At 38.3% G+C, this 27664-nt stretch overlaps 1 protein-coding gene across 6 annotated transcripts in view; it reads left to right on the top strand.

Annotated features, from left to right (window-relative positions):
• The window catches only part of COL14A1 (collagen type XIV alpha 1 chain), a 210713-nt gene that overhangs the window by 97794 nt on the left and 85255 nt on the right, over window positions 1-27664 (top strand). For all 6 annotated transcript variants that reach the window (XM_042973272.1, XM_042973271.1, XM_042973275.1 and 3 more), the window contains 10 exons: window positions 618-767; window positions 3916-4032; window positions 12019-12165; window positions 16080-16136; window positions 17516-17655; window positions 21244-21367; window positions 21576-21719; window positions 22817-22981; window positions 23566-23604; window positions 23739-23877. In XM_042973272.1, coding sequence (XP_042829206.1) covers window positions 618-767; window positions 3916-4032; window positions 12019-12165; window positions 16080-16136; window positions 17516-17655; window positions 21244-21367; window positions 21576-21719; window positions 22817-22981; window positions 23566-23604; window positions 23739-23877 — 1222 coding nt within the window. The remainder of the gene's footprint in view (window positions 1-617; window positions 768-3915; window positions 4033-12018; window positions 12166-16079; window positions 16137-17515; window positions 17656-21243; window positions 21368-21575; window positions 21720-22816; window positions 22982-23565; window positions 23605-23738; window positions 23878-27664) is intronic.

Here is a 27664-nt window from a genome sequence, read left to right on the forward strand (position 1 = left end):
AGCCTGCTTGGGATTCTCTTTCTCCCTCTTTCTCTGCCCTTCTCCCACTCATACTGTTGCGCTCTTCTCTCTCTCTCTCTCTCAAAGTAAATAAATAAACTTTAAAAAAGTGTTAAGGGGAGGGGATAGAACTAATAGTGGCAACATATAGGCTGAACCCCCATGTGGCAAGGTATAGCATAGCGTCTGTGACAAATTTGCTGCTACTGCCACTTGCATGCCTCCTGGAGACAAGGGGTGTCTCAACGGGGCAATTGAGAATGGCTTCTTTAGTTTGGCAAGTGCCCCAAAGCCTATGACTAGACAGTAGCTCCACTGTGAAGGCCGCACAGTATGGCCTATGGTGGATTGTGAGGTGGACCCGCTTCTCTGAGTAAGCACTAGGGAAAGAACTATATTTGAGAAGAAGGAGTAGGTTCCTAAAAAGAGCCCTAGCATGGTAGTCAGGTATGTAAGTTCCAGAGCCACATGGGGCTAGGTTCAAACCCCCAGCTCTGCTGTTTATCTTGTATGTAAATCCGGGCAACTGTAACACAGTCGGACAAGTACAATTGCTGTCAAGAGTGTTTCCATTTTTCCATCTTCTGGTGTAACTGAAATATACTCTTTCTCCCTAGTTGCTGGCCCAACACTGGAGACGTTTGTGGGATCTGGCATTAACACCATTCTTATCACAAACCTCCTCAGCGGAATGGACTACAACGTGAAAATATTTGCCTCCCAGGCCTCAGGCTTCAGCGACGCTCTGACAGGCGTGGTGAAAACACGTAAGACCGATGTCCCATCGCCTCAGCCCCTGCATGTGGTTTTGCTGCTTTGTTTTCGCCGTAACTCAACCCCTGCTTTAACTTGGCGGTTGTTTTTTATTTTCCTCAGCATTGCCCTTTCTGGATGGTGTTTCATGGAAAGAAAGGTGTGCTCCTTACTCAGGGCTGTAGTTCAGAGTCCCGGCTGGCAGGCGGAATGTCAGAACCTGGCATGTAAATATACTTGATGGTGGCGGATAGGATTTCCTTCTGGAAAGTCTTTGTTGGCATTTTTCACATTAGGTGAAATTTTCCAACCAGTCTGTAGCGACATGGCCAACGCCAGTCAAAGTTGGACCAAAGTTTGGCTTTTCTCAAAGTCTTTGCCCCTCCCCACTTATGTGAACACACACACACACACACACACACACACACACACACCATCCATAAAAGATACAAAAAGGACTTCCTTCTGTACCTTTTAAGGGTTTTCACGCAGTCTGCATACCATCTGGGACTTCTCGTTGGCCACACCATCTGTTTAATATATTTCTTTAAACCGACTTACATTTTTTTACTTAAATACTTTTCAAAACCCACATAATTACTCTAAACAGAAGACCAGGATTTTCAATACACACGAAAGATGATACATAAATGACAAAAATAAAAATGGTGTGGCTGTTGCTAGTTGGCATCATCCTCAGTGCTATCAGCTCCACCTGCCCCAGGTAGATGATACTGGAATGATACTTACGGTATAATCAAAAGTAGAAACCTTAAATTTGCTACTTAATAGCTGTGACCTTCAATGGAATACTACGTGGCAATGAGAAAGAATGAAATCTGGCCTTTTGTAGCAACGTGGATGGAACTGGAGAGTGTGATGCTAAGTGAAATAAGCCATACAGAGAAAGACAGATACCATATGGTTTCGCTCTTATGTGGATCCTGAGAAACTTAACAGAAACCCATGGGGGAGGGGAAGGAAAAAAAAAAAAAAAGAGGTTAGAGTGGGAGAGAGCCAATGCATAAGAGACTGTTAAAAACTGAGAACAAACTGAGGGTTGATGGGGGGTGGGAGGGAGGGGAGGGTGGGTGATGGGTAATGAGGAGGGCACCTTTTGGGATGAGCACTGGGTGTTGTATGGAAACCAATTTGACAATAAATTTCATATATTGAAAAATAAATAAAATAAAATAAAATAAAAATAAAAGTGAAAAAAAAATAGCTGTGACCTTGAGCAGATTACTAAACTTCTCTGAGCTCAAGTTCTCTCAACTTTAAAATGAAGACAATATCCTGATTGTGAGGCCTCCAGAAATAATGTGTAAAAATGATCTGCCATATGGCAAGCACTAGTGAATAAGCATTATTATTATTATAATAATTGTGCTTTACACCTTTGGCCCATATGTCATTGTCATCCCTAACCAAATAATTAATCAGTGAATGGAACAATCAAGAATGAGGCATATATTAAACCAGACCCCAAGCCACCTCTATTTGGCCACCTAAATTTTAGATAGGTCCAGGCTTTTCGTTAGAGGAGGCTTCCTGAACCTTTTTTAATGGAATATCTTAAGACCTTAAAGGCTAGATTACAGAATCAATTTAATCTCAAAAGAAATAGTCTGTCTTCAACAGATCTAGGAAGGCCTTGGTCTATGGTTCTGATCTTGTACTTGGCTGGTAAAGTAATGCCATTCTGGGCATTACAGTAACCTCCAAGTGATTTCCCTCTGTTGTTCTATTACAGCAATCCCATTCCTTAGGAGCACCCTAGAATCCCCTGTGCACTTTCCCACTCAGTCTCTCCCCTTCACTAGCTGATTTTCATTTCCTCCTCTAGAGTAATTACCCTTTCTGTCTGGGCCACTTTTTCTGTCTCTGTGATTTTTTTTATTGACCTCTCTTCTCCCTGCTCTGTCTTGTTTCCATTTATCTTCCTTTCTTTGCATCTTTCTTTCTTCTGTTCCATCCCTCTTCTCTTCTTCAAGAAGTGTGTTGGGTATTCCACATATATTTTAAAACATTAAGAGTATTGAATTGTTTTATATTCTGTCTTTAAAGGAAAAGTTAGATGGGCTTATTATTTGTTTTCTCTCTTTCTCCCAAGCAAAATAAAAGCCCATACAATGGCAAATAAGTTAATTTAAGGTTTCTTTAAAATTTGGTATGGTTACATAAATCATTAACAATTTCCTTTTTTTTATGGAACAACAGGGCTCATTTATTTGGCCTTTGGAAAAGAGGTCTTCTCTCTCTGGTCTAACAGAAAAGAACAATGTGAAAATGTAAATTTTGATTAGATAAGATTTTTTTTTTACCATTTTGAAAAATAATTTTAAACTATTTTTATTATAAAGGTAGCTAAGAGAGAGGGAAAAGTAAGAAAATGATGTGGATGAAAGTCAGAGGTCATTGGAGAATATACATATTAATTTTTAATTGTGTTCTTTTTGAGTCTAAATGATAAATGCCAGATACTTACTCCTTTATTGTATTGGAGAAATACTATTTTTATTGCTTCCCAAAATAACCTTTCTGTGAATCATTTTTGTATATCACAGTGTTCTAAAATTAATAGGAATCTTTGTGTTTGATTTTTATAATTTTTTATCTGTGTTAAATCTTTCATTTTTACATTTTCAAAAATATGTTCATTTCCCTTCAATCATGTTTTGAAGGCCGGTCCTTATGAAACTCCTGTTTGAGTAAGACTTCCCTTTGTCTATTTTGCTTTCCTTTTTATTTAAGCCAAGGCTATCCTTCAATGGTTGATAAGTGCATATTGTATTTGATTTTTTATTATAAAAGTATTATATTAATTGTGGAATATTTAGAAAACATAAATGAATAAAGACAGATTAAAAATCAGATAAAAAACCAGAATTTCACCATCCATTACATCTGGTCTTTTTTCTGTGACTATTTCCCTTTTTGTTTACAAGTGTAAAACCATATTTATACATGTTTTGCAACTTCTCTCTCAAGTAATAAAATAGTTATCTTTTGTGCACTAATTTATTGTGAGTTCATGGATTTCCCACCACTGGCTATGGGAACTTTGAATTAGAATGTTATTGGGTTAAAGTTAATTTCAGACTTGGGGACATTTGTGGCGTTGTCTGTAGTGTGACATAGGTGTCTTTGTTTTCATTATAGTGTTTTTGGGTGTGACCAATCTTCAAGCAGAGCAGGTTCAAATGACCAGCTTGTGTGCCCGGTGGCAGGTGCATCGCCATGCCACTGCCTACAGAGTGGTCATCGAATCGCTCCAGGGTAAGTGCCACCTATCACGGATGATTTTGTCAAGCGCTCACGTACTTAGTTCTGTGCAAATCTCTGTGGACAACATGCAAGTAACAGACTAGAGCTCTCTTCTTGAGGAGCCAATGTTATATGATGGATCATGCGGGGTATGGAGTCAGAATGGCTAGGGAAGCCGATTATTTAACCTCTCCAAATGATTGTTTTCTCATCTGTTAATGGGTATAACCACAGTGCTGATCTTGTGGCATTCTGGAGGATTACATGGCGATAACTCTGCGTGAAACATTTGCAACAGTGCTTTGCCCACGTTAACCTCCAGAGAATGGAAGCTGCTATTGGCAATAGGAGACAAATAGCCATGACTAGCGTACGTTAAAATGATATGGTGTTATTATTTTAGTGTTACTCCATGGGGATCTCATTTTGATTTTAATGGTTTTCTTACTGATTGACTCTCTTTATTTTGGAGGATAAATGGTGAACAATAAACTCTCATTCAAGAGATGGTTTAAGATCTATGCCATCATAGGCAGGTTTTTCAGCATTACTGTTCTCAAGAACATCTAAATTTGGAACTTTGTTTCAAAGTTGAAAAACTAGAAATGTCTGCCTATTTTCATTAAAAGTTTGAAGAACATGGTGGAGGGGAAGGAAAAAAAAAAAGAGGTTAGAGTGGGAGAGAGCCAAAGCATAAGAGACTGTTAAAAACTGAGAACAAACTGAGGGTTGATGGGGGGTGGGAGGGAGGGCAGGGTGGGTGATGGGTATTGAGGAGGGCACCTTTTGGGATGAGCACTGGGTGTTGTATGGAAACCAATTTGACAGTAAATTTCATATATTAAAAAATAAAAAAAAAAAAAAAAAAAGTTTGAAGAACAACAACAAAAGGCTGATTCCCAAAAAGTAAGTTTGTAGGGACTATTATCAGCTTGCAAAATATTCAGAAGATGAGATCAAATAATGAAAATTACTTTAATCTGATTTATCAGATTAAATACTGTATTATCGGTGCAAAAGATATATCTTGTTATTTGGGGGAGACTCTAGAAGACGCTGGAGAATTCCAAGTGATTCTTTTAACCTTTCAAAATTGGTAATAAAATTGTTAAAAAATTTTCTTTCTGGACAAATAATCATGGTTTCCCCATGATTATTTCTTATTCATTTTGTTTAATTGAAAAAAGCAGGCTTTTTTTTTTTTTTTGGCTCAGTCCATTGAGCATCTGACTCTTGATTTCAGCTCAGGTCATGATCCCAGGGTTGTGGGATCAAGCCCCACATTGGGCTCCACTCTGAGCGTGGAACCTGCTTGGGATTCTCTTTCTCCTTCTGTCCCTCGCTTGTTTGTATTCTCTCTCTTAAAAAAAGCAGGAAAGTGGAAAGCACAGGTTAGTAGAGAGGTGAGAGCATTTGGAAATACGCTGAGAATATGAGAATAGAATATGAGTGACACAAAAAGAGACTTCTGCCAACCCCAGCCAAGGCATTGTCTCAATCGACGTGCTAAGCCACTAATTCCTTGATTCCCTGTGTGTGATACTTTAAGGATCCCTTTAGCCTGGCATGACTAAACATATAGGAGTGGCTTTATGCTGAAATAAACACTGAGTGAGGAAATGTCAGGACAAGTCATATGGATTTTGTGGTTGTATTTAATATGATTTATGAGATGTTTAAGCAGAAGTACATGAAAGGTATGCTACTGTTTGAGAAATGACTACAAAATCTTGAGGAGTCATGTCTCACATATCTTTATAAGACAGGCTAAATCACATTTTCATAGAGAAGGGTTGACATTTAGTGGTATTTGTTAAGCTTTAAAAAATTACTAATGATAAAAATCACACTCCTAAACTGCCCCACAATACTTTTATCCTTTTGTGTCATTCAAGAAGTTGACATGAAGGGACATAGGCTCCTATGGATATTCATTGGCTTTCATAAAAATTTTAGTTATATAGACTGACATAAACATACATTGAAACTGACTTTGTCAATGGAATTAGTAAGCTCTATAAGTATATTTTTTATTTAAATGTTTTCATCTTAGCATATTTGCAAAATAGCCCTGGGATTGTCATCAGAGGACATGAGAGATGTGTGTGATAGCATTGATCTGGTAGTCTAAAACCTCACAAAGCTCTTTTTTGAAGCCAAGATCTTTGTTAACAAACAAACAAACAAACGAGTCCACATTTCCTTCTGTCTTCAAGTGAAGTTAACTTGTCCTCCCTTGGTATTATCTCCAGGCTGCCAAAAACCTCTTCAACTGAGCCTTACATTCAAGGCTCAATTAAACAAGAATGAACAAAGTGTTGCTCAATTGGTTTTTCATCAACATTTATAGCTAGGAGATTTATGAGCCCAATTAGCATACATCTCATTCATCCAGTTGTCTAACTGAAGAATATTAATTAATGGGCAGCAACAGTTTCTAACTGACAGTCTACCTCAAAGAGGAGTGTTGGGAGTGGGAAGGGAGTATGGGGATAGCAGTAGGGAATATGTTTAAATGGTTTAACATATAGTTTATTTAGATCAAGGGATAGTCTTCCTACTTTAGAGTAGGGAAAAATTCAGTTGTGTTTCTTTTTTCTTTCTTTTTTTCTTTCTTTCTTTCTTTCTTTCTTTCTTTCTTTCTTTCTTTCTTTCTTTCTTTCTCTTTCTCTCTCTAACATTTTTTAACTTCCTTCACCCATTTCTCCTACCCACCCCCCCCCCCCCCAACACCTGCCTCTGGCCACCATGAGTCTGTTCTCTGTATCTAGGAGCTTGATTTGAGGTGGAGTTTGTTTATTTTACAGAGAAATAAAATCATTATCCTGATTGGTGCCTTTGAAGGACTTGTGGTCAGATGCAGATTCTTCCATGGGGAGATGAGTTTCAGGGCCCCCTCTGTTTTAACTTTGTAGTGTCTCCCATTGGCTACCTATGCTACCTGTGTGAATGTTTAGTCCTTCTATCCCAGAGGAGATACTAGAGAGAAATGGGATCTGATTCCTCCATGTGATGGAGAAAAGCTTTATCCCCGAGTGACATATTTTTTAATGTTTCTGACAAATTCTTACTGTTTGACAGGTAATTTTTTCCAGTTTTTTAAAAAATATAATCCCCATGGTCTGGTCACATGCACTTGTATTCTGAGATGAAGTCAGTGGAGAGGCCCTCGGCTTTGACCATAATTGCTGGTCAACTCTCTGGGCTTCAGTTTCTCTAAAATTGAGGCTTTTTTTGAGGCTTTTATCTAAGGTAATACCTACAAATTTCCAAGATTTTTGTGAATAAAGTGGCCAGGCTGTATCATTTAGGTTTGTTTGTAAATGGTAGGGATGCAGATAAAAGGAGCTTAAACAAAAGGGTCAATTTATTGACTACTGAGAAGTTTAGAAGTGTCCGGCACCAGGCACATCTGGATCTAAGTGTTCAAACAACGCCATCAAGATGAAGTCTTGCTCCCTTCTCTTGCTCTGTACTCATCCTCGGCCAGATTCTCTGAGTTGGCCCCAGTCGGATCCAGAATGACACCTCCCAGTTTACAGCTTAACCAGCCTGAGTAAAAAAAGAGCTTTTCTTTCTCAATAATTCCAACAAAAGTCCAGGAACTGAGTCATAGTGGCTTGGCTTGGGTCACATGCCCCTAAATCTGTCATTGAGTTCAAGGGCATGAAATAAACCGACTGGTCGGACCTGGTTGCCTCCCACCTCTGTATCTGGAGGGGAGAAGGGTTGTTACTCAGTTTTTTCCCAAATCATAAAGACCAAGAGTGGGGAAAAATAGATTCAAAGAAAGGGAGAATGGTTGCAAGACAGGCAAAAACAACAGATGTCCTCTACCCATTTAATATTATGACTTTTTTTATAGCCAAGAAGGAAAAAAAGAAAGAAAGATTACCAGAAGGATGAGGTCCTCTCAGGAGAGACTGAAATAAATCTGTGTTTGAGTCACTCATCCATTTGCCAAATTAAATTGTAGGCTTTTGGTTAATGATAGGACGGACCAAGTCAGAGACTTTTGGTTGGTCTTAGGTAGCTCAGAACTCCAAGAGAGTTTCCGTTAGTTCTGTGGATGCTCTGGAATTCTGTCTCGTTCTCCAAGCTATTTTTGAGTTGACTTGGCATCCAAGGTTGGGTATATCATTTCCCTTTAAGTTCATGTATTTAGATGCCACATGACCCCAAATACTTTATTCCCTTTGTAGTCCCCATAACTTGGTGAATTTCTTGTTAGACTGCTTAAGGAAGATTTCAAAGAATGCTCAACTTGTCTTCTGTCACTGAATGTTGAAATGCCACTTTTGCAGTATCATCAACATAATTGCAGCATAGTGGAGAGCCTCCCTTACCAGACACCAGATCCAAAACAAAAGATCGCATGAAACAAAACATAGTCTCAAGATTAAGCTTTTTGAGGCAGTGACATTATGACCATTTTATTTATTTTTGAATGTTTATTTATTTTTGAGAGAGAGAGCGAGTGAGCATGCAAGTCGGGGAGGGGCAGTGACAGGAGGACAGAGGATCTCAAGTGGGCCCTTCCCTAACAGCAGCCAGCCTGAGATGGGGCTCAGACTCAGAAACCACGAGATCATAACCTAAGCAAAGTCAGACGCTTAACCGACTGAGCTACCCAGGTGTCCTGGCAGTGACATTATGATTGTGTGTCAGAGTATTTGAGAGACCTAGAGATTGGAAGCATTTATGTCATTAAATTCCAGCAGAGTATCCTGGATCCTGGATATTCTTTGCTTGTGCATCTCAGTAACTACTCATAGGACATTTTGGTGAGTCAAGCTGGTGGCATCGTTTTCAGCACAATAACCCAGAGAATGTATTTAGCCATGGTTCATAAGAATGAATGCACAAAGACAGAATTTCTTCTCCTGTTCCAAAAAAATAAATTAACTCCTTGCTTTTGGCACAAAGAGTTGAGGAAATCAGTCATCATTTGATCAGTTTAAATGTTTTCTTTTAAGGCTAAGCCATTAGACCTAAATCACACATGCCAAAAGCAACATGGGTACATCCCCATTCATGTAACCCCTCTTTGTTATTATTGGGAATTAAAGTAATATCATTTCCCAAAATTTTACAGTGCCTGTTCCAGTTTTCCCATGGCTTTGAGATTTTTATGTTGTTGCTTAACAGTAAAATCAATTTATATTCTATTGTTGAGGGTTAATAAAGTGCATGAACATCCATGAGAAATAGAGATGACAGAAAAGCACTTTTCTAGAATTGATTCCTGTAGAGTTCCTGGAAGCTTTTATGGAAATGGATAAATATCCATGCCACAAGCGTTTAGAAAATTTTTGTTTTATAGGTGACTCACAAAAGCTTGCAAGAGGCTCCAAAGTTGTGGGTAAGGGTTAGAAAGAAACAGCTCATGTGGGGTCCTGAACCTGGGAACCACAGACTGAACTGGGACGGCAACAAAACAGAGTGCAGGGTTTATGAACATTTCCTTACTATCAAATTCCTGTCACAGCAAGATGTAATCTCACAAACACCTGGGAAAATTTTTAAGTCATTTTTAAAATTTTATTTTGAGAGAGACAGAAAAAGAGAGAGAGAGAGAACCAGCTAGGGAGAAGCAGAGACGGGGGGCTTACAGAGGATCTGAAGCGGTCTCTGTGCTGACAACAGAGAGCCTGATGCAGGGCTCAAACTCATGAACTGTAGATCATGACCTGAGCCAAAGTCAGATGCTTATCCAGCTGAGCCAACCAGGTGCCCCAACAATTTTTTATTTCATCATTTTGTCACATAGATAAGAAAATTTTTGAAGTAGACCTTAAGTCACTCTGAACAAATATATTACTAAAGATTATATGAAGTTCACTTTTGAAACTCCTTTATATTATCAATCATAAAAATAAAAAAATAAATTTCACATTCCATTTAATAAGTGGCTTTAATTTACTTATAGTTTTAAAAATCTTATTTGTATTTTTCAAAGAAGGATTTTGTCCATGGACAAGTTTTAAATGATATATATCATGTCTGTTCTAATAAATGTATGTTATAACACATGTATGTTTTGTTCCATTATATATTAAATTACAGATTGAAATTTAATAGGTATTATTCTTTCAAAATAGAAAAATTAACATTTTTATATTTTGTACTGTTCTGTTTTTGTTTTCTATATTTTATTTATATTTAATAAACTTCAATTAACAGTTTGAAGGAGTTCTTTTTTAACCAGCAAATAATATGTGTAATGTGTTTAATCAATGCAGTTTTTTAACACTGGATTTTTAAATTCCTAGAAATAAAGTTATATAAGGCATTAAGTAGATGGATACAACTTATGGGTAAAACTAAGATCAATCTAGATCTTTTTAAATAATTGTTCTTTTCATGGTAGCATCAATTCTTCCTTTTAACCAAGTAACCATGTAGTATAAAATAATAAATGCTCTATGCCAATGAAGAAAACCCATTTGAGACTCTTCAGTAATTAAAGCCACCAAGGTAGGCAGCTTTGTCCAATGGAGTGATAAAGCCCCGACGCGTAAGGGGTCCTCATCTGACCTCTGCAAGCTATCATGTTTGCTCATTTCATATGCACTCAGCCTCTCTGAAACTTTTATTTAGAAAAACCATTTAGCTTACATTATTTTATGATATATTAATGGAAATTAAAGCAGTGTCCTCTGAGACTGTGATTTAGAGTTCTGAATTTAATTTCAGTTCTGCTACTTAGCCGTATGGACTTGATTAAGTTACTAACTTTTCTGGCCTTCGGTTTCTTGTCTCTAGATTGGAGCAATTATAACTATTATAAGGATCAAATGAGCCAATACATGTAAAATCTTTAGGATAGTGCCTGGCACATGGTCAATGCTCATTCAATGCTGGCTAATATTATCTTTCTGGTTATTGTATCACTAAATACAAAGCACAGAACCTGGCACATAGTAAGCCCTCAGAAAATGATGAGTATAATAAATCCAACTACCCTAGACTCCAGACCCAAGGGCCAGCACTAATTTCTCCAGAAAGGCGAAGCAATCTTGCTGTGAGTATGGGAATAAAGAAAGTAGCCAACAGTTAATCAGGTCTGCTAGGTTTTTTGTGCTTCTGCCATGGTGGAGACAAGAAAGAGAAGGTTCTTTGTGGAGATGGCTGTATACTGCTGTCTTCTTCGTAGAACAAACAGAACTTTGGAACTAGGGCCTTGAGCCACTGAAGCACCATGTTTTACTTACTCAGTTGTGATTTTGAAAGAATAGAAAATGATTTTCAGAGTAGAGGCAGCTTTCTCCAAGCTTCCTAGGAGTCTTTATTGCAGTTGAAAGAAATCATGAGTGTTGGTTAAAAATTAAGGCTGAGAGGTAGGAAATCGGACATTCTGAGGACTTCCTGGCTGTCTCAGTGATGCTCTAAGCTCTTGCCTGCATTTGTAGCAGTTCTGAAAATAATCTGTGGATGAAGTTCCGGAAACCCTGGAGGAACACCTCTTCATCCACAGGCATAAGGATTGCCTAGCATCCTATAATTTCTAACTCCATACCTATATTTTTAGGCCACTGCCAAGAAGGGCATCTTTTTGCATGGTAGTAAGTTGTATGGGGCCAAAAGGATGTATCTTTTTGTCGATTTGTAACTGGTTGACTGTATTCTGGAGAATCATGTTTGTAAAAGAATATTCTAATTTCTAAAAAATATACTCACCTCCACACCAAGAGATCCAAGGTATCAATTACGATGTGCACACACAATTATATGCATTAATAATTTTCCATTAAAGGGTTGATCTCTGGAGTCTTTTATTCTCATTTTTTTTAACATAGAAAATGTGATTTTTCAATTACAAAAAAATCAGTGGATGTATTAACTCTTTAGGAAAAGATACAGCACCTAAACAAGTGTAATTTGTTCTGAAGTTATCTGATTAGGCCATGCATAGTAAGTGTTTCAGAAGCAAGTTATCTACTGGTAGCTGTTTTTAAAAATTTCATGCATGTACATTTTGCTCCACTTTGATTTTAGATACAAAAAAGCAAGAATCCACTGTGGGCGGAGGGACAACCAGGCATTGCTTCTACGGACTTCAGCCTGATTCAGAATATAAAATCAGTGTTTACACAAAACTTCAGGAGATTGAGGGACCCAGTGTCAGCATAATGGAAAAAACACGTAAGTTAAGTGTGTCCTCTCCTGATCCCTGTCTCTGTGAACAAACAGTATTTTAGGCATCCTGTTTTGATTCAAAAACCTTATTCCATTTAGAAAAATGTTAGCTATTGCTGCCCAGGAATATCTGTAATACAAGTTTTTGGTCCTCTTCTCCAGTCCCATAATTCACCGCATGTGGCCCACTGATGTCATCTGTATGGGTTTTTTCCATCCTCCATATGCTTCACAAGGGACTATAAGGCCATATGATAGCAAAGTGCTTGAAACAATGACCTATATTGTGATCTATATCCATAAGAAACTTTTGTGGTATGTGGAGTGTGAAATGAAGTTTAAGGACCGGGTCCTGACATTCAAACAATGGCATATTACCACAGCTATGAGGTGGGAATGGAGCCAAGATGTTCCAAATGGCTGACCCTCGAGTTATTGCCTACTTAAGAGGCTCTTGCACTTTTTCCAAGTTGGCTGCAGATCTGATGTACTGAAGGGAAAGGCAAAGTATAAAATTAAAACAAAGCACTTTTTACATGTTCTAAAGACCAAGGAGAGTGTCAACTTCTTGGAATGGCTTTTAATAAAGGATTCCTGACGTAAAGGCCACAAACATGAGAATGGTTTTAATTGTAGTGAATTCTGGGAAAACGTTTGTGGGCTAACTCAGGATCTTGAACTTAGGCTCGAAGTCTCTGACGATTTATATCTGAATAGGTGGAAGGCGATGGGTTTTCTTGGTAGCCCCTCTATCATGTATCTGACATTTGGAAAGTTCTATTGTCTATGTGGTCTGGCATAAGCAGGAAGAAATCATCAACAATGCGTGACCTTCAAATGAAAGCGTAATAAATGGAATCATCCATTTTTTTTTCAGATATAAAGACTTCATTTCATAACTCTAAAATAGAGTTTGCATGTGCACTATATCTGCATTTTATATTGCGTGTGTAGTTTTGAGGTGTAACCTATATATCATAAAAGTCACCTATTTTAAGTGTACAATTCAATGATTTTTAGTACATTCCAAGAGTTGTATAGTCAATACTACAATCCAGTTTTAGAACATTTCTGTCCACCCAAAGAGATCTTTCATACCCATTCACAGACAATCCTCTGTGTTTAACCTCAGGCAACTTGCTTTCTTTTCTTACACATTTGCATTTTCTGGACACTTTATGTAAATGGAAATAAGGAATATGTAGTCTTTTGCATCTGACATCTTTCACTTAGCGTGTGTTTTTGAGGTTTATTCATGTTGTAGGATGTATCAGTAGTATCTTTCTCTTTATTGCTGATTAGAGTTCTGTTTTATAGATAGAGAGGATCATATAATTTTAAAGTTATTAGGCTCCTGGTAGTGCACAAGATTTAGAGTCAAACAGGCTTGGTTGGGACTCTTTCTCACATTTACGGCCTTGGGCATTTCTACATCACTGAGCTTCTCTTTGCTCGGCAGTAAAATTTAATACCTACTATCTCATGTCATATGGTGGTGAAGATCCAAGAGAACCTGTTGAGGAAATTTTCTACCTGTATCTTATTGAACAAGTATTTGTTATCACCATGACTTTCTTCTTAGAAGTCACAAACTGATACTCATGGGTTAGATATCACCATCAGATATGTTTTCTCTGAGCCATACTTCCCTGCCCCCCGCCCCCCCAAGTTTTAAAGTATTTGTTGAAGGTTCAAAAGATTTGACAACACAGGACAGGCATATATCCTCATGGTGCTAATCTGCTGAGACCAACTGCTGTCTCTTTTTACACAGTAAATGTGCTCTCAAGTTTGCCACTCAATGTTTAGGCTAGTTCTTTGCTCATATTCATTACTTGCACGACCTCTAAAAATTTTTGAGTTTGCGATCCCTGGTCTATTTCAACTCCCCCTAACCCTAACTCCACAACTGTTAACTACCAACCCAGGGTTAATTTGGATAGCTCTGTGTGATGTAAATGTTTTCCTTATATTGGGGATGTCTATCTTCTTGTAGCTTCTACCCACTGGTTCTAGTTCAACCTTTGGAAGCAATGCAGATCAAGACTGCTCTGTCTTCTGTGTGACCACTGCTCACGTATTGAAGTCAAGGGCCATCTGTATGCCACGTGGAGAATATAAATATGTGTTAATAGTTCATTGTGGTTCTTCCCACCCAAAAGATTCTTTGGCCAGATGTTCTGCCCAAACATATTGATCTGTCTGCCATTGCTTCTCATTGATTTGGTGCTTAGGATTTAGAACTTAGGATATGCCTCAATTTTCCACATTAAAGAAGATGGACAATTATAAAGATGACCCATTACTTCCACAGATTTTAAGATAAATAAATCTGGCTATGGAAGCATTTTATGGTGTTTTCAAGAGAGGTTTACAATCCTAGTTTTGGTATTAAGATAGCTCAATTTGTATTTTATTTTTGAAATGTTTTAGCTTCAAAAATTGTCTCTAAAAGATAAAAATGATGTGTGTATATATATATACATATGTATATATATACACACACATATATACATATATATACATATGTATATATATATACACACATATATACATATATATATACATATATACATATATATACATATATACATATATATACATATATGTATATATATCCATAATAATGCAACAAAGGTATAAAGCACTTTGTTGACCTCCCTCTTTCCCCATTCTTTCTTCCCAGCTTGGTCTCCTTCAAGAAATTCTACCTGATAGATTCTATCCAATCTATATCTATATAGACATATATAGATATATTGATATATATCATATATATATATATATATCAGATTTTTTTATGTTTCACAAATGGGATCATACCATGGTATTATATGTCTTGCTTCATTTCACATACTAATTAATCTCAGTTTCCATATCAGTAATATACAGTTATCTCATTTTTTAATGTTGATTTTACTTAAATAATTTCATTTGATTGTCTCTTAGAATTGGAAAAGAACTTAAAATTAAAATTCATCTCTTCCAACCTTCCTGCCAGTGAAGGAATTCTGTTTACAACCATCCTGAAAAATAATCAGTCTGCCTGAACTCAAATCTTTCCCGCTGTTTGGTGCTTACTATCTCCAGAGCGAATGGCTATGCTTAGTTGAGAGATTTCCCTCAAATTAAACTAAGATAATAAAAAGACATTTCTCAGTTTTTCTTAAACTTTTAGTGTCAGATGAGAATAAGAAAAGAATATAGTAACATTTAGGATGTTTACCTAATGATGCCATAATTTTTTTGCCCTTTGCCACATGAACGGCTATGATAGTCACCGCTCTCACTGAATTTTCCTCTGTTCCTTTTCGTTAACCACACTTTGCATATTACATGAACTTCTCATCCCTCCTCATCCAGGTTAAACTGATGTGGACACACGGTAGTCTCCCAATGTCCTGCCATTTGGTCCTCAGAACTGAAAGTTTTCCAGATTCAGTCTGAGCAGAACAGAGAGCAAATTAGATTCCACTGGGGACCATATCTGGGGGATGCAGGGTGAGAAAGGAGAGAGGGCTATTGAGCGAGGATTGATGGTCAGTCCTTAGTTAGGCAGAATGAAAATGACGTTTATTATATGTGTGAAAGCAGCCAGAGACTAATCTGAAATAGGTTGGCAAGATTCTTGCCTTAAATCAGCATTAGAACCACTTTGTAGTTGACAGTTTGATTGCATTGACTCCTGCTGGGTAAACTGAATTGTGGCAAAATGGTATTTCAGGCTTTCAGTCTGAGTTTTAGGGGATGGAGGGAGCCAGTTTTCACAGGCTGAGGCTGATTTATAGTAGTCGCTAAATTCTCCAAGAAGACAATAGTCAAAATCATTGACTTTCCTGAAGAACTATGACTCCATGACCTCCCTCTCTTCGCCACAGATGTGATGGCTAATTGATGTTCTCTTGCCCTCTCCTTTACAGAATCACTTCCTACAAAACCACCTACTTTTGCTCCGACCATTCCACCAGCCAAAGAAGGTAAAAGAATAATATGATAATGCTGTGATTTTAGGTTTAGGGTTTCTGTTGGGTTTGTTTATTAAACAAACATTAAAAAGTAGAAAAGAGTACAAAGAAGAAAATTAAAAACACAATTTCATATCCCAGAGGTAATTCCTTCGTGCATTTTGGTGTATTTTTGCCCTCTGATTAAGTAAGATTTTCATTTTGAGTATATTTTCAAATAGATTTTGCTCTCATTTCAAAGTTGGAATCTAATCTTGATTTAATTTTTCCTTGGACACAGAGGACGGGGTTTTCTTTAATAAGCTTATAATTAGCATATCTTGTGATCCTTTTTAGCTTTAAATTCAAACCATAAATTTATAAAATTTTATTAATCTCAGAATTTAAGAGAACAACCACACCAGATCCTGGAGTATTACCTCACCTGGAGATGGTTTATTCTATATTATAAATAGCTTTGAGGGAATAAAGTTGCACTTAATAAAATAAAAACCCAGTGTGTTTTTTTTTCCCTAAAGAAAGGAGAAAGGCACATTATCTCATAGAATATTTGTGTGCAGCTGGCCTAAGTTTAAAAGATTCAGATTATTGAAGATTAAATTGTTTGTTTCATCATAAAACAGAGTTAGCCACAATGATCCATACTAATAAGGGGAAGAGAGGCATAGATAATCTGAAACAACACAGGATACCAACAAAGGACTACTAAAAAATGCTTTCAGTAGAGTAGGTTTTTCTTGGTGTGTTTTTTGCTTGTTATGTTGAAATCAGTAATACCTACTGATAATAGTTTCCCTGGGCTAGCATTAGGGTACATTTCCTGACATGTACCTATGGGTGGCAGGAAAGTATAGAGAGAATTGTAGAGCAGGGCTGAAATCTTGCTTATGGCCTCAGCCCAAATGCATACCACGTTGTAGATTAATCTGCTTCCATTGTGTCCCGTGGTTTTCTTCTGAATTTGAGTTTCTCTGAAGTTACTGACTCAATAAGCAGAGGACAGGGTGCTCAGAGTAATAGTTTGGGCTTTCTTTTAATAAGTGAGCACTAGAGAGCATTTGTTGATACTTCTGTCTCTAAATTGCTTTAGTCCCTCATTTTTCTATTCTTTCATTTTCTGTTTTTGGGGACTGAGATTGGTGGATCTTTTTTTTCCTCTTCTGATTCCACCTGTTTGATAAAAGCTTCTCAGTCGTGAATAGGAAGTTGACCATAGGAAAGAAATGATTGTCAGGAAGTGTAATGATTAAGAGCTTAGAATATTATTATTTATACCTTTTCTATGGGAATGGGCTCTAGTTACCAGAAGGAAAAGATCATCTACTTTGTTGATTTGACAACTACTATGTTTTCTCCTTATCTCTGATTCAAAATTCATTCTTGGTCTTTAGTATGTAGAGCTGCCAAGGCAGACCTGGTGTTTATGGTGGATGGATCCTGGAGTATTGGAGATGAAAATTTCAATAAGATCATTAACTTTCTGTATACCACTGTTGGAGCCCTGAACAAGATTGGTGCAGATGGAACTCAAGTAAGGCTAATAGAACAATTTTTTTTTTTTTAATAATTTTTTTATTAAGCTTATTTATTTATTTTGAGAGAGAGAGAGAAAGAGCAAGTGAGCATGAGTGGGGGAGGGGCAGAGAGAGAAGGAGAGAGAGAGAATTCCAAGCAGGCTCCGCACTGTCAGTGAAGAGCCCAACGTGGGGCTTGAACTCACAAACTGTGAGATCATGACCTGACCCAAAATCAAGAGCCAGATACTCAACCAACTGAGCCACCGAGGCACCCCCATAAAACAATCTTTAACTCATTCTATGTATTAAAAAAAAAGTATCCCAAGCTATTGTTAGGGCTAGTTGATATGAGTAATATAATGATCGGATTTGACCTTGAATGAGAGAATAGACAAGTCTGAGTTTGGAAGCAGCTTACTGATGCCTGACAGAGCTTGGGAAGATGCTAATCCTTAAAAGCTATTGAATTCAGCAAACTAAGACAAGTTGGAATGGCCACATCAGTAGATGTTTATGTACACAACAAAGTAGCTCCTCTAAGGATATACCCAATATTTTCCCTGCCCTCGAGGACATTAAAATCTTGAAAGAGAGGGTTATGGCCACAAATTACTGTAGATCAAGTAACACATAAAGCAAATCAAATTTATTCATTCAATCAAATAAATATTTATTGAGGATTTATTCTGGTCAGGTAGAGTATACTGTCACAATGATCATGACAACATCCCCAGTTTCAGAGTGCTCATCTTCTTAAAGGCAGGAAGAGGATGAGGATGAGAGGCAGATGTAAAACAGGAAACAAATAAATTCATAAAGTAGGGATGCAAACAGGGTGCCTGGGTGGTTCAGTTGGTTGAGCGTCCGACTTCAGCTCAGGTCATGGTCTCACAGTCCGAGAGTTTGAGCCCCAAGTCGGACTGTGTGCTGACAGCTTGGAGCCTGGAGCCCGCTTCAGATTCTGTGTCTCCCTCTCTCTCTGCCCCTCCCCCACTCACACTCTGACTCTCTCTCCTTCAAAAATAAATAAACATGAAAAAAAATTTAAAAAGTAGGGATGCAAGCTATGAAAACAGTTATATGATTTAAGTTCACTGAAGATTCTTTTAAACTGCGTGGTCAGCAAAGACCTCTTTGAAAGGTGGCCTCCAAACTGAGATGTGGATGATGTGAGGAGGAGCCCGAAAATAGAATTTCCAGAAAGGGAAGGTAGGAAGTACAAAGGGCCCAAGATGAAAATGAGTTTTGGGGCTTCAGATGCTAAAACTTGTGGCTAGAACATAGTGGGTAGGCATGTAGGGGGTAGGAAACAAAGTGGAAGAAAAAGAGAAAGCCAGATCATCTTAATTCTTGTGAAACATTGAAGGAATTGATGTCATCACAAATGCGGTGGGAAGCCGCTGGAAAGCTTTAAGGAGAGATCCGATGTGCTTTTTTTTTTTTTTAAATGTTTATTTACTTTCGAGAGATAGGGAAGAGCACGAGCAGGGGAGGGGCAGAGAGAGAGAGACATAGAATCCACAGCAGGCTCCAGGCTCTGAGCTGTCAGCACAGGGCCCGATGCAGGGCTCGAACTCACCAACCGTGAGATCATGACCTGAGCCAAAGCCAGACGCTCAACCGACTGAGCCACCCAGGCGCCCCCCGGTGTGCTTTTTCAAAAAAGGTCATTTTTGGCTTTTGTGGAGGGAATAGTCACACGGGTAAGAATAAGAGTGGAAGCGGCAAGACTCTTTGGGATGCTGCTCTCATGGTCCAGCGCAGAGATGAGGGAGGCCTGGGGGTGGGTGGTAGCAAGGAGATGCATGGATAGGAACAGATTTGGAATAGATTATGAAGGAATGGCTAAGAACGTGGGGTGTAAGGGGAACCATAAGAGAGAAATAGATAAAGTGCTGAGGCATTTCGGGAAAGAAGAAACTTGTTGGGAAAAGCAGAGACAGGGCCAGTTCTCTAGAGATGGTGGTCTCCTCGGCTGTGGACCTTGATAAGCCGGTGGCAACTGAAGTCTCACATGATCAAAGAAAGCACTTTGAAGATGCTGTATTTACTCCCTCCATCATCATTCTGAAAAACAAACAAAACCCCAATAAATTAAAAGTGGCTCCAGAGTTCCACTGGAATAAAAGCAAACTGTAAGAAATGAAGCCAGGGAGGTTTTTATTGCAGTATTTAAGAACACAGATTTTGAAGTAGGATTTATCTGGCTTTGACTGTGGGTTCTGCCAGTGGCCACTTTTGGGATTTGGGGTAAGGTAAGGGGCTTTTGAGTGCCTCCATCTCCTCGTGTGTAAAACAGTGGAAGAGTAGTAATTACTTTACAGGTTTGCTTCATGAGGAAAGCCTTGTAAATAATCCACCGCCAATTATCTGACATTTGTCCAATTACAGGGGTGCTTTTTTTCCATCTGTCAAATGACATAGCAAAAGGCCTACATACTATAGAGAGAGTTTTGTGAGCCCAAGGGAGATTTTAAGAGATTAACTGCTTTCACAGGGCGCCTGGTTGGCTCAGTCAGTTAAGCATCTGACTGGCTCAGGTAATGCTCTCACGGCTCTGGAGTTCAAACCCCATGTCAGGATCTGTGCTGACAGCTCAGAGCCTGGAGCCTGCATCAGATTCTGTGTCTCCCTCTCTCTCTGCCCCTCCCCTGCTGACAGTCTGTCTCCCTCTGAAAAATAAATAAACATTAAAAAATTTAAAAATAAAATAAAATAAATTGCTTCCATGGAATATTACTCAGTGATCAAAAAAGAATGAAATCTTGCCATTTGCAACAACATGGATGGAACTAGATTAGAGTGTATTATACTAAGTGAAATAAGTCAGTCAGAGAAAGACAAATCTAAGATTTCACGCATGTGTGGAATTTAAGAAACAAAACATATGAACATAGGGGAAGGGAAGGAAAAATAAGATAAAGACAGAGAGGGAAACAAACCATAAAAGACTCTTAAATACAGAGAACAAACTGAGGGTTGATGGAGGGGAGGTGGGTGGGGGGATGAGCTAATTGGTGATGGGCATTAAGAAGGGCACTTCTTGGGATGAGCACTGGGTGTTACATGTAAGTGATGAATCACTAAATTCTATTCCTGAAATCATTATTACACTATATGTTAACTAACTTGGATTTAAATTTAAAAAGATAATAATAAAATAAAATAAAACAAAATAGACTGTTTCCTGGGGCGTCTGGGTGGCTCAGTTGTAAAGTGTCTGATTATTGATTTCAGCTCAGGTTATGATCTCACAATTCGTGGGCTTGAACCCTGTGTAGGGCTCAGCGCTGACAGCGTGGAGCCTGCTTGGGATTCTCTCTCTCCTTCTCTATGCCCTTCCCCCACTCTTTCTCTCTCTCTCTCAAAATAAATAAATAAACTTAAAAAAACTGCTTCTTGAAAAATACTTAGAGAACAAACATGCTCTTTAATGTGTTGTCAGATTTGGTATGTAACCTGTGTAAAATTTTAAGCCAAGGAAATTGTGTTTGGGTTAAAAAGGAAATTAAAATTATAGGTGAATCATGCCATTGTGTGTGCTCTTTGGCCCAGGGAAAGTTCTTTATATATGTGAAAACAAATACATCTTCTCTCTCCAGGTTGCAATCGTTCAGTTCACTGATGACCCCAGAACAGAATTTAAACTAAACGCCTACCAAACCAAAGAGACCCTTCTTGATGCAATTAAACATATTTCATACAAAGGAGGAAATACCAAAACAGGTAAGAACAACAACAACAAAAACTCAGCAAAGACCCAAAGTAATTAATTACTAGTAATTACTGATAAGACAATTTTGGAGGCATAGTAATATAGATTTTTTTGAAAAAGATTTTTCACTCATCTAAGAATTTCCTTCCCACCCTTCCCTCCCCAGTAAAACAAAAGTGGGAAGGAATAAAATTGAACTGTTGTCTTCCTTTGTTTCAGGAAAAGCAATCAAGCATGTCCGAGATAGTCTGTTTACTGCAGAGTCAGGTACCAGGAGAGGCATCCCAAAGGTCATCGTGGTCATAACTGATGGCAGGTCACAAGATGATGTGAACAAAATCTCTGGGGAGATGCAATCAAATGGTAAGTTTTACACAGATAAATAGTAGTGGCCACCAGTCATGTTGCCATTGTTTGTGGGTACAAATTTATAGGCTACATCGGAATGACTTTAATGTTTCTAAATCTTTCTTAATATTTAATCTAAACCTTTCTTAATATTAACTGGACAATGTAGTTTTTAAAAACTTTCCAGGTTATAAATCTATTATTTTGCTGTATTTTCCCTAATACTTTATTTACATACAGGACACCCTATATAAGAAATTATAGCAATTAAGTGCATTACTGTGAAAAGGCCCATTATAAAGGGCCAGGGAGGGACCCTGATCGCAGGAACTCCTCAAGCCTCCTCATCTGTAAAATGGAAATTCTCCTTGGATTATCATGAAGATTACATTATTTTTTTAAATTTCTTTTTTAATGTTTATTTTTGAGAGAGAGAGAGAAAGAGAGACAGAGACAGAGACAGAGCGTGAGCCGGGGAGGGGCAGAGAGAGAGGGAGACACAGAACCCGAAGCAGGCTCCAGGCTCTGAGCTGTCAGCACAGAGCCCAATGTGGGGCTCAAACTAACAAACCATGAGATCATGACTTGAGCTGAAGTAGGACGCGTAACCGACTGAGCCACCCAGGCGCCCTGAAGATTACATTATTTAAGACATGCCTGGCAAATAGTAGGTTAATATTTATTTGCATTGAAGCATGACCCATTTCAGGCTGCTAAACCTATTAATATCTGGGCTTTTACATGGAAAAAAGAAAACTAAGATAAAGTTTCTCTGTTTCAACTCCATTTCATCCCATAAATCTTAAAATAATTATTATATATATGTAGAATAAAGATGTTCCTCCAATGGCAACGATAACGTCTCAAGCACTAATTGGGGCATTGACCACCCTGGGTTTCTTTAAGATGGAAAACCGCCTCAGGGATGATGGAGTCATCATCATGTAGTGAAATATGTGCATGCAGAATTCTGGTGGACTGTGGAAAATGACTTTTCCACCCCCCACCCGGCCTCCTTCATAAGCACATTTTAAATATTGGAACGTGTCTTACATTGCATTATTTGTATCTTGTACAGTTTGAAGTAATCGAAATCCCTTCCCCTTCCCCAGGCTACAGCATCTTTGCTGTTGGTGTGGCCGATGCGGATTACTCAGAGCTGGTTAGCATTGGCAGCAAGCCCAGCTCACGGCATGTCTTCTTCGTGGATGACTTTGACGCCTTTAAGAAAATTGAAGATGAGTTGATTACTTTTGTCTGTGAAACCGCATCAGCAAGTTAGTTCTTTGGAATTTGTACTTCACTCATGTTGCTTAATGGTTGAAATATTTAATACCGGTTAAATCATGAGTCCTGTCTTGATCCAAGGAAAGGGTATTGACTCGCAAGCTGTTTATTATGCGGACATGAAGTTTTGTGGTTTTGAGCATTGGGAAGTAAACCTCCCCTCTCCCTGTTTTCGGGTTTTAGGTAAAGACTTTTCCTAATGAGGGGAGAGTCTGTGCCTAAAAACAGCCCTGCTTAAAAGCTGCAGCAAATGGTTTCAAATGTATTAAGACTGCTCATCAGGGTAGCACATTAGAAGTGAGACTTCTCCCAACACGTGCTCTCAAGAGACCACCATAGATTTTAATAGACGCGTGAGAGGAGAAGGAAGCCTTGTCCTTTTGGTTGTAATGGGCCAAGCGAGAGCATTTCAGTCTTTAGGAATCCACAGAAAACCATAGCCACATCTGGTTTGGATTCCCTTCACAGTTGACTTCCGCAAAGATTATGTTAGCTTCCTGTTCTGAGGATGGGGAAAGAATATGTTTGGAAAATATCTAAATTAGTGTTTTATATTGTTTGTTTCATTTCCTAGCCTGCCCACTGGTGTTCAAGGATGGCATTGATCTTGCAGGTATGCATTATCACAATTTTTCCAAAAGCAAATACATTAGCTCTCATTTGGGGTCCAGAATTTTTTCATAGACTGATTTTGAAATTTAAAATCCTTAAATGCCTGTGTTTTTCCTTCTTTCTCTCTCTTTTTAGGATTTAAGATGATGGAAATGTTTGGTTTGGTTGAAAAGGATTTTTCATCTGTGGAAGGGGTTTCTATGGAGCCTGGTACCTTCAATGTGTATCCCTGTTACCGAATTCATAAAGATGCCTTGGTTTCCCAGCCAACCAAGTACGTTTCCATTGCAAGATGTTAAAGCCAATCATTTGTTACTATAGCTCAACGTGAAAATTGTGTCAACTTGAAATACGCTATAATAGTTCCCAGTAGGATTTTCCATGATGATAAAAACAGGTGATGTTCAGATTGCTTTGTTTAGGAACCTCAGACTCATGCACAATCCTGGTTGAATTTTAATATCTGTTAGTCTGAGGAAATGTATATAGATAGCTTACACTTACCTAGAGCTGCTGTATACCAGGCATCATTCTAAGTGATTATGTATATTAACTCACTCAAAGATCCAAACATTTCTATGGATTAGATTCAGTTATTGTCTCAATTCTGCAAGTAATAAAACTGAAGCACAAAGAAGCTAAAAGACTTGAATGAGATCACATGGTTTGTTTACTGAAAATACTGGGATTTGCACTTGGCAATCAGGCCCCAGGGCCCACACCCTGAACCATTTCATGCCAGTGCCGTGAATTCAGCTGATTTTTAATTTTTGAGAGATCACAACAGCAACTCCATATAGTTGAAAAGTAGTGTCGGGATTATGTAAAAATCACATTATCTACTCGCTTTACAGTTTGTGATGCACCTACGGATTCTTGCCCATTTATAGCAATTCTGCAAACTCTGGGGGTACTTGAGATTGCAGGTTGGGAATTCCTGGTTCAAGGAATCATCTCTCAAGATGTTGGATATTTTACATTCCAAATCAACATTTGTTTTTGTCTCCAAATGCCTTCGGTATTGTAATGTGAAACATTTTCAAAGTCCAGATTTTGATGTAGTGCACGCGTGTGCATGAAAAAATGGGAGAGAACGTATTAGAGTATTAAACTCATCTATCCAATTTATCCACAAGTTGCTTTTCCATCTTCTTCAAAATATTATTTATTAAATTCTAGCCTATTACAGTAGTATCCAAATTATTGTGTTGTGCTTCATTTGGGGGAATAATATTTGAAATGAGGTCTCTATTAGTAATTTAAACTATTTACTGTTAAAAGTATAGCTTCATTTTCTAGAAAATTGTTATAAATGCCTTTGACCTATATAGAATATATGTGGTTTTCGTTTTTTGTTTTCTTTTTTTACGTAGTCTAGGAATGAATATTAAATTTGTTTTTACATTTATTTATTTTTGAGAGACAGAGAGAAACAGAGCACAAGTGGGGGAGGGGCAGAGAGAGAGGGAGACCCAGAATCTGAAGCAGGCTCCAGGCTCTGAGCCGTCAGCCCAGGGCCCGATGCGGGGCTTGAACTCACGAACCGTGAGATCATGACCTGAGCCGAAGTCGGACGCTCAACCGACTGAGCCACCCAGGAGCCCCTAGGAATGAATATTAAAATGGATATTTGAAAAGTTCTTCCTGGAAGCCTAGCCAAAAATGAGAATTGTCAAAGGGAAGATCCTCTGCCCCACTGAAATGGCTCATCCAGTGGGCAATGCCGTCCAGTTGCTAAATCCATTCAATGGCTCCCAGCCCTCATCTCACTCCACCTGTCACCAGCATTTGACAATTTCTCACTTCCTCCTCCAGGTTTCACTCTCCTCATTGGACTTCTGGGACACACCCTCTTGAGCTTCTGTCTACATTACTGGCTGTTCCAGTTCAGTGCTGCCTCTTCTTGCCTCCACTTCTTCATGTTGGAGGGATTAGGCCTGGATCCTTGTTTTCCCTGTCTATACCCTGATGATCTTTTGAATAGTATTCAGCATTGTTTATATGCCAATGACTCCTAAATTTGTATTTCCAGTCTAGACCTATTTCCCCAATTTAGACCTGTGTGTGTAATGGTGTACTAGACATCTTGCTTGGATATCTAAATGGGCATTTCAAACTTTGCATGTTCAAGACCACATCCCTGACCCTCACTCCAGAACCAGCTTCACTTATTACCTTTTTCATCTTAATGGCAACTACATCTAATTAGTTTCTCATGCAAAATATTTGACACTTGCTCTCATGCTCTATATCCATTCTACTGAGGAATCCTATTGTCTGTGCCTTCTCATCACCTCCATTGCCTTCACCCCATATGAGGCACTGTCATCTCTTCCCTAGATCACTGAAGCAGGCTTTTAATGCTTCCTGCTCCTACTTTTGCTTTCCCAGAGTCTATTCCCCAGGAAGCACTCAGAGTGATTCTTTTAAAATGTAAATCATGCCATTCCAAAATCTGAAATTGATTCTCCATTCCCCTTGAATTAAAAGTCAAAGCTCTTGAATGGCCCATCTGGCTCAACCTTATCTGGGTACCTATCACCTCTTTGACTTTACTTCCTCTTCTTACCTGTCTCCTTCAGTCCATTCTCCAGACACATCAGGCACACTCTGTTTTGGTGTCTTTGTAGTAGGTGGATGTCTTTGTCTTCTTTGAGTTTTTCTTCAGATACAACCTTTTCAATGAACCTTTGCTCAAATGTAACCTTCTCAATGATCTTTGAAGTGAAACCAGCAGTGACGACTTCAATTAACATTGCAAAATAGTACATTCCAGCATTCCCAATCCCTATTAAACAGCTCTATTGTTCTTGTTTTGTTTTTTGTATGGCATGTTTGCCTTCTAATACACTGTTTAATCCACGCTGCTGGAATTTAATGTTTCTACAAAGAGAGGAACATTGTTGGTTTTATTCATTGACATAGCTTAAGTGCCTATTACAATGTCTGGCACATAGTAGGCACACAATAAATGTTAGATGAATGAATGAACTAATATATAAACAAAATGAATGAAATGAAACATTTTTATCTATTCAAATCAAACTTTCATTTTCAAATTCATGCTAAATTCCCATATTCTCAAATTTATCCACTGTTATGGGGCTCCTACATGTGGAAAGGGCTCTATTTGTTGCTTCAAGGAAAAAGTTTAAAGTATATAAGAGATCCACTTAATTGTTAGAGAGAGATAAGCTGGCGTAGCAGGTGTGGTTTCCTGGAGGCAGATCCAGAGGTGGAGACAAGTATGCAAGGAAGTTGACGTGGGTATACTCTCCTGCAAGGGAACAGAAAGAGGTGAGATGAGACAAAAGAGAGAAATGAAACTATGAAGCAATATCAGTGAGACTCTCAGTTGTTCCACATACAGGAGTTCTGAAAATGGAGCTACCTCGACTGGAATGAGAGGCTCTGGTCTTCATATGCCCTCAAACACCAGCTATTGAAACAGCTGCCAAAAAAAAGTTGGCATGACTTTGGGGGAGGCTTTTCTTCTGCTGAGGCAGTTTTAGAAGCAAGTTGGTATTCGAGAGTTGTCTACACACATCACTCCCAGAAGCAGGAGTTACATATTCTCAATTCTTGAAGGTAGATCTGGAATGGTACATCCCAGCACGAAGCATGGACAAGAATGCAACTAACTACAACTTACAGTAGAAAGTGCAAATGTCTTTATAAAACGACTGTAGTTGAGATGAGCACTAGGTGTTATATGTAAGTGATGAATCACCGAATTCTACTCCTGAAACCATTATTACATGATATGATAACTAACTTGGACTTAAATAAAATGAAAAATAAATAAATAAAAAGTCTGTACATAAACATTATTTATAATACCAAAACTTTTGAAATGACTTAAATGTTTGATAAGAAGTGACCAGTTAGATAAATTACAGAACAGCCAGACAAGAAAAGATTGTACAGACGTTAAACATCATACTTTAAAAAAAAAAAAAAATTGAAGGAAATACGAACGGTGTAGTAATTGCTGCTAAGAAGAAAGAAGGGGTAGCATTATATAGATTGGAGAAATACTTACAGACATTCATATAGATTGG

Source organism: Panthera tigris, chromosome F2 (genome assembly GCF_018350195.1).
Source record: "Panthera tigris isolate Pti1 chromosome F2, P.tigris_Pti1_mat1.1, whole genome shotgun sequence".
Lineage (NCBI taxonomy): Eukaryota > Metazoa > Chordata > Mammalia > Carnivora > Felidae > Panthera > Panthera tigris.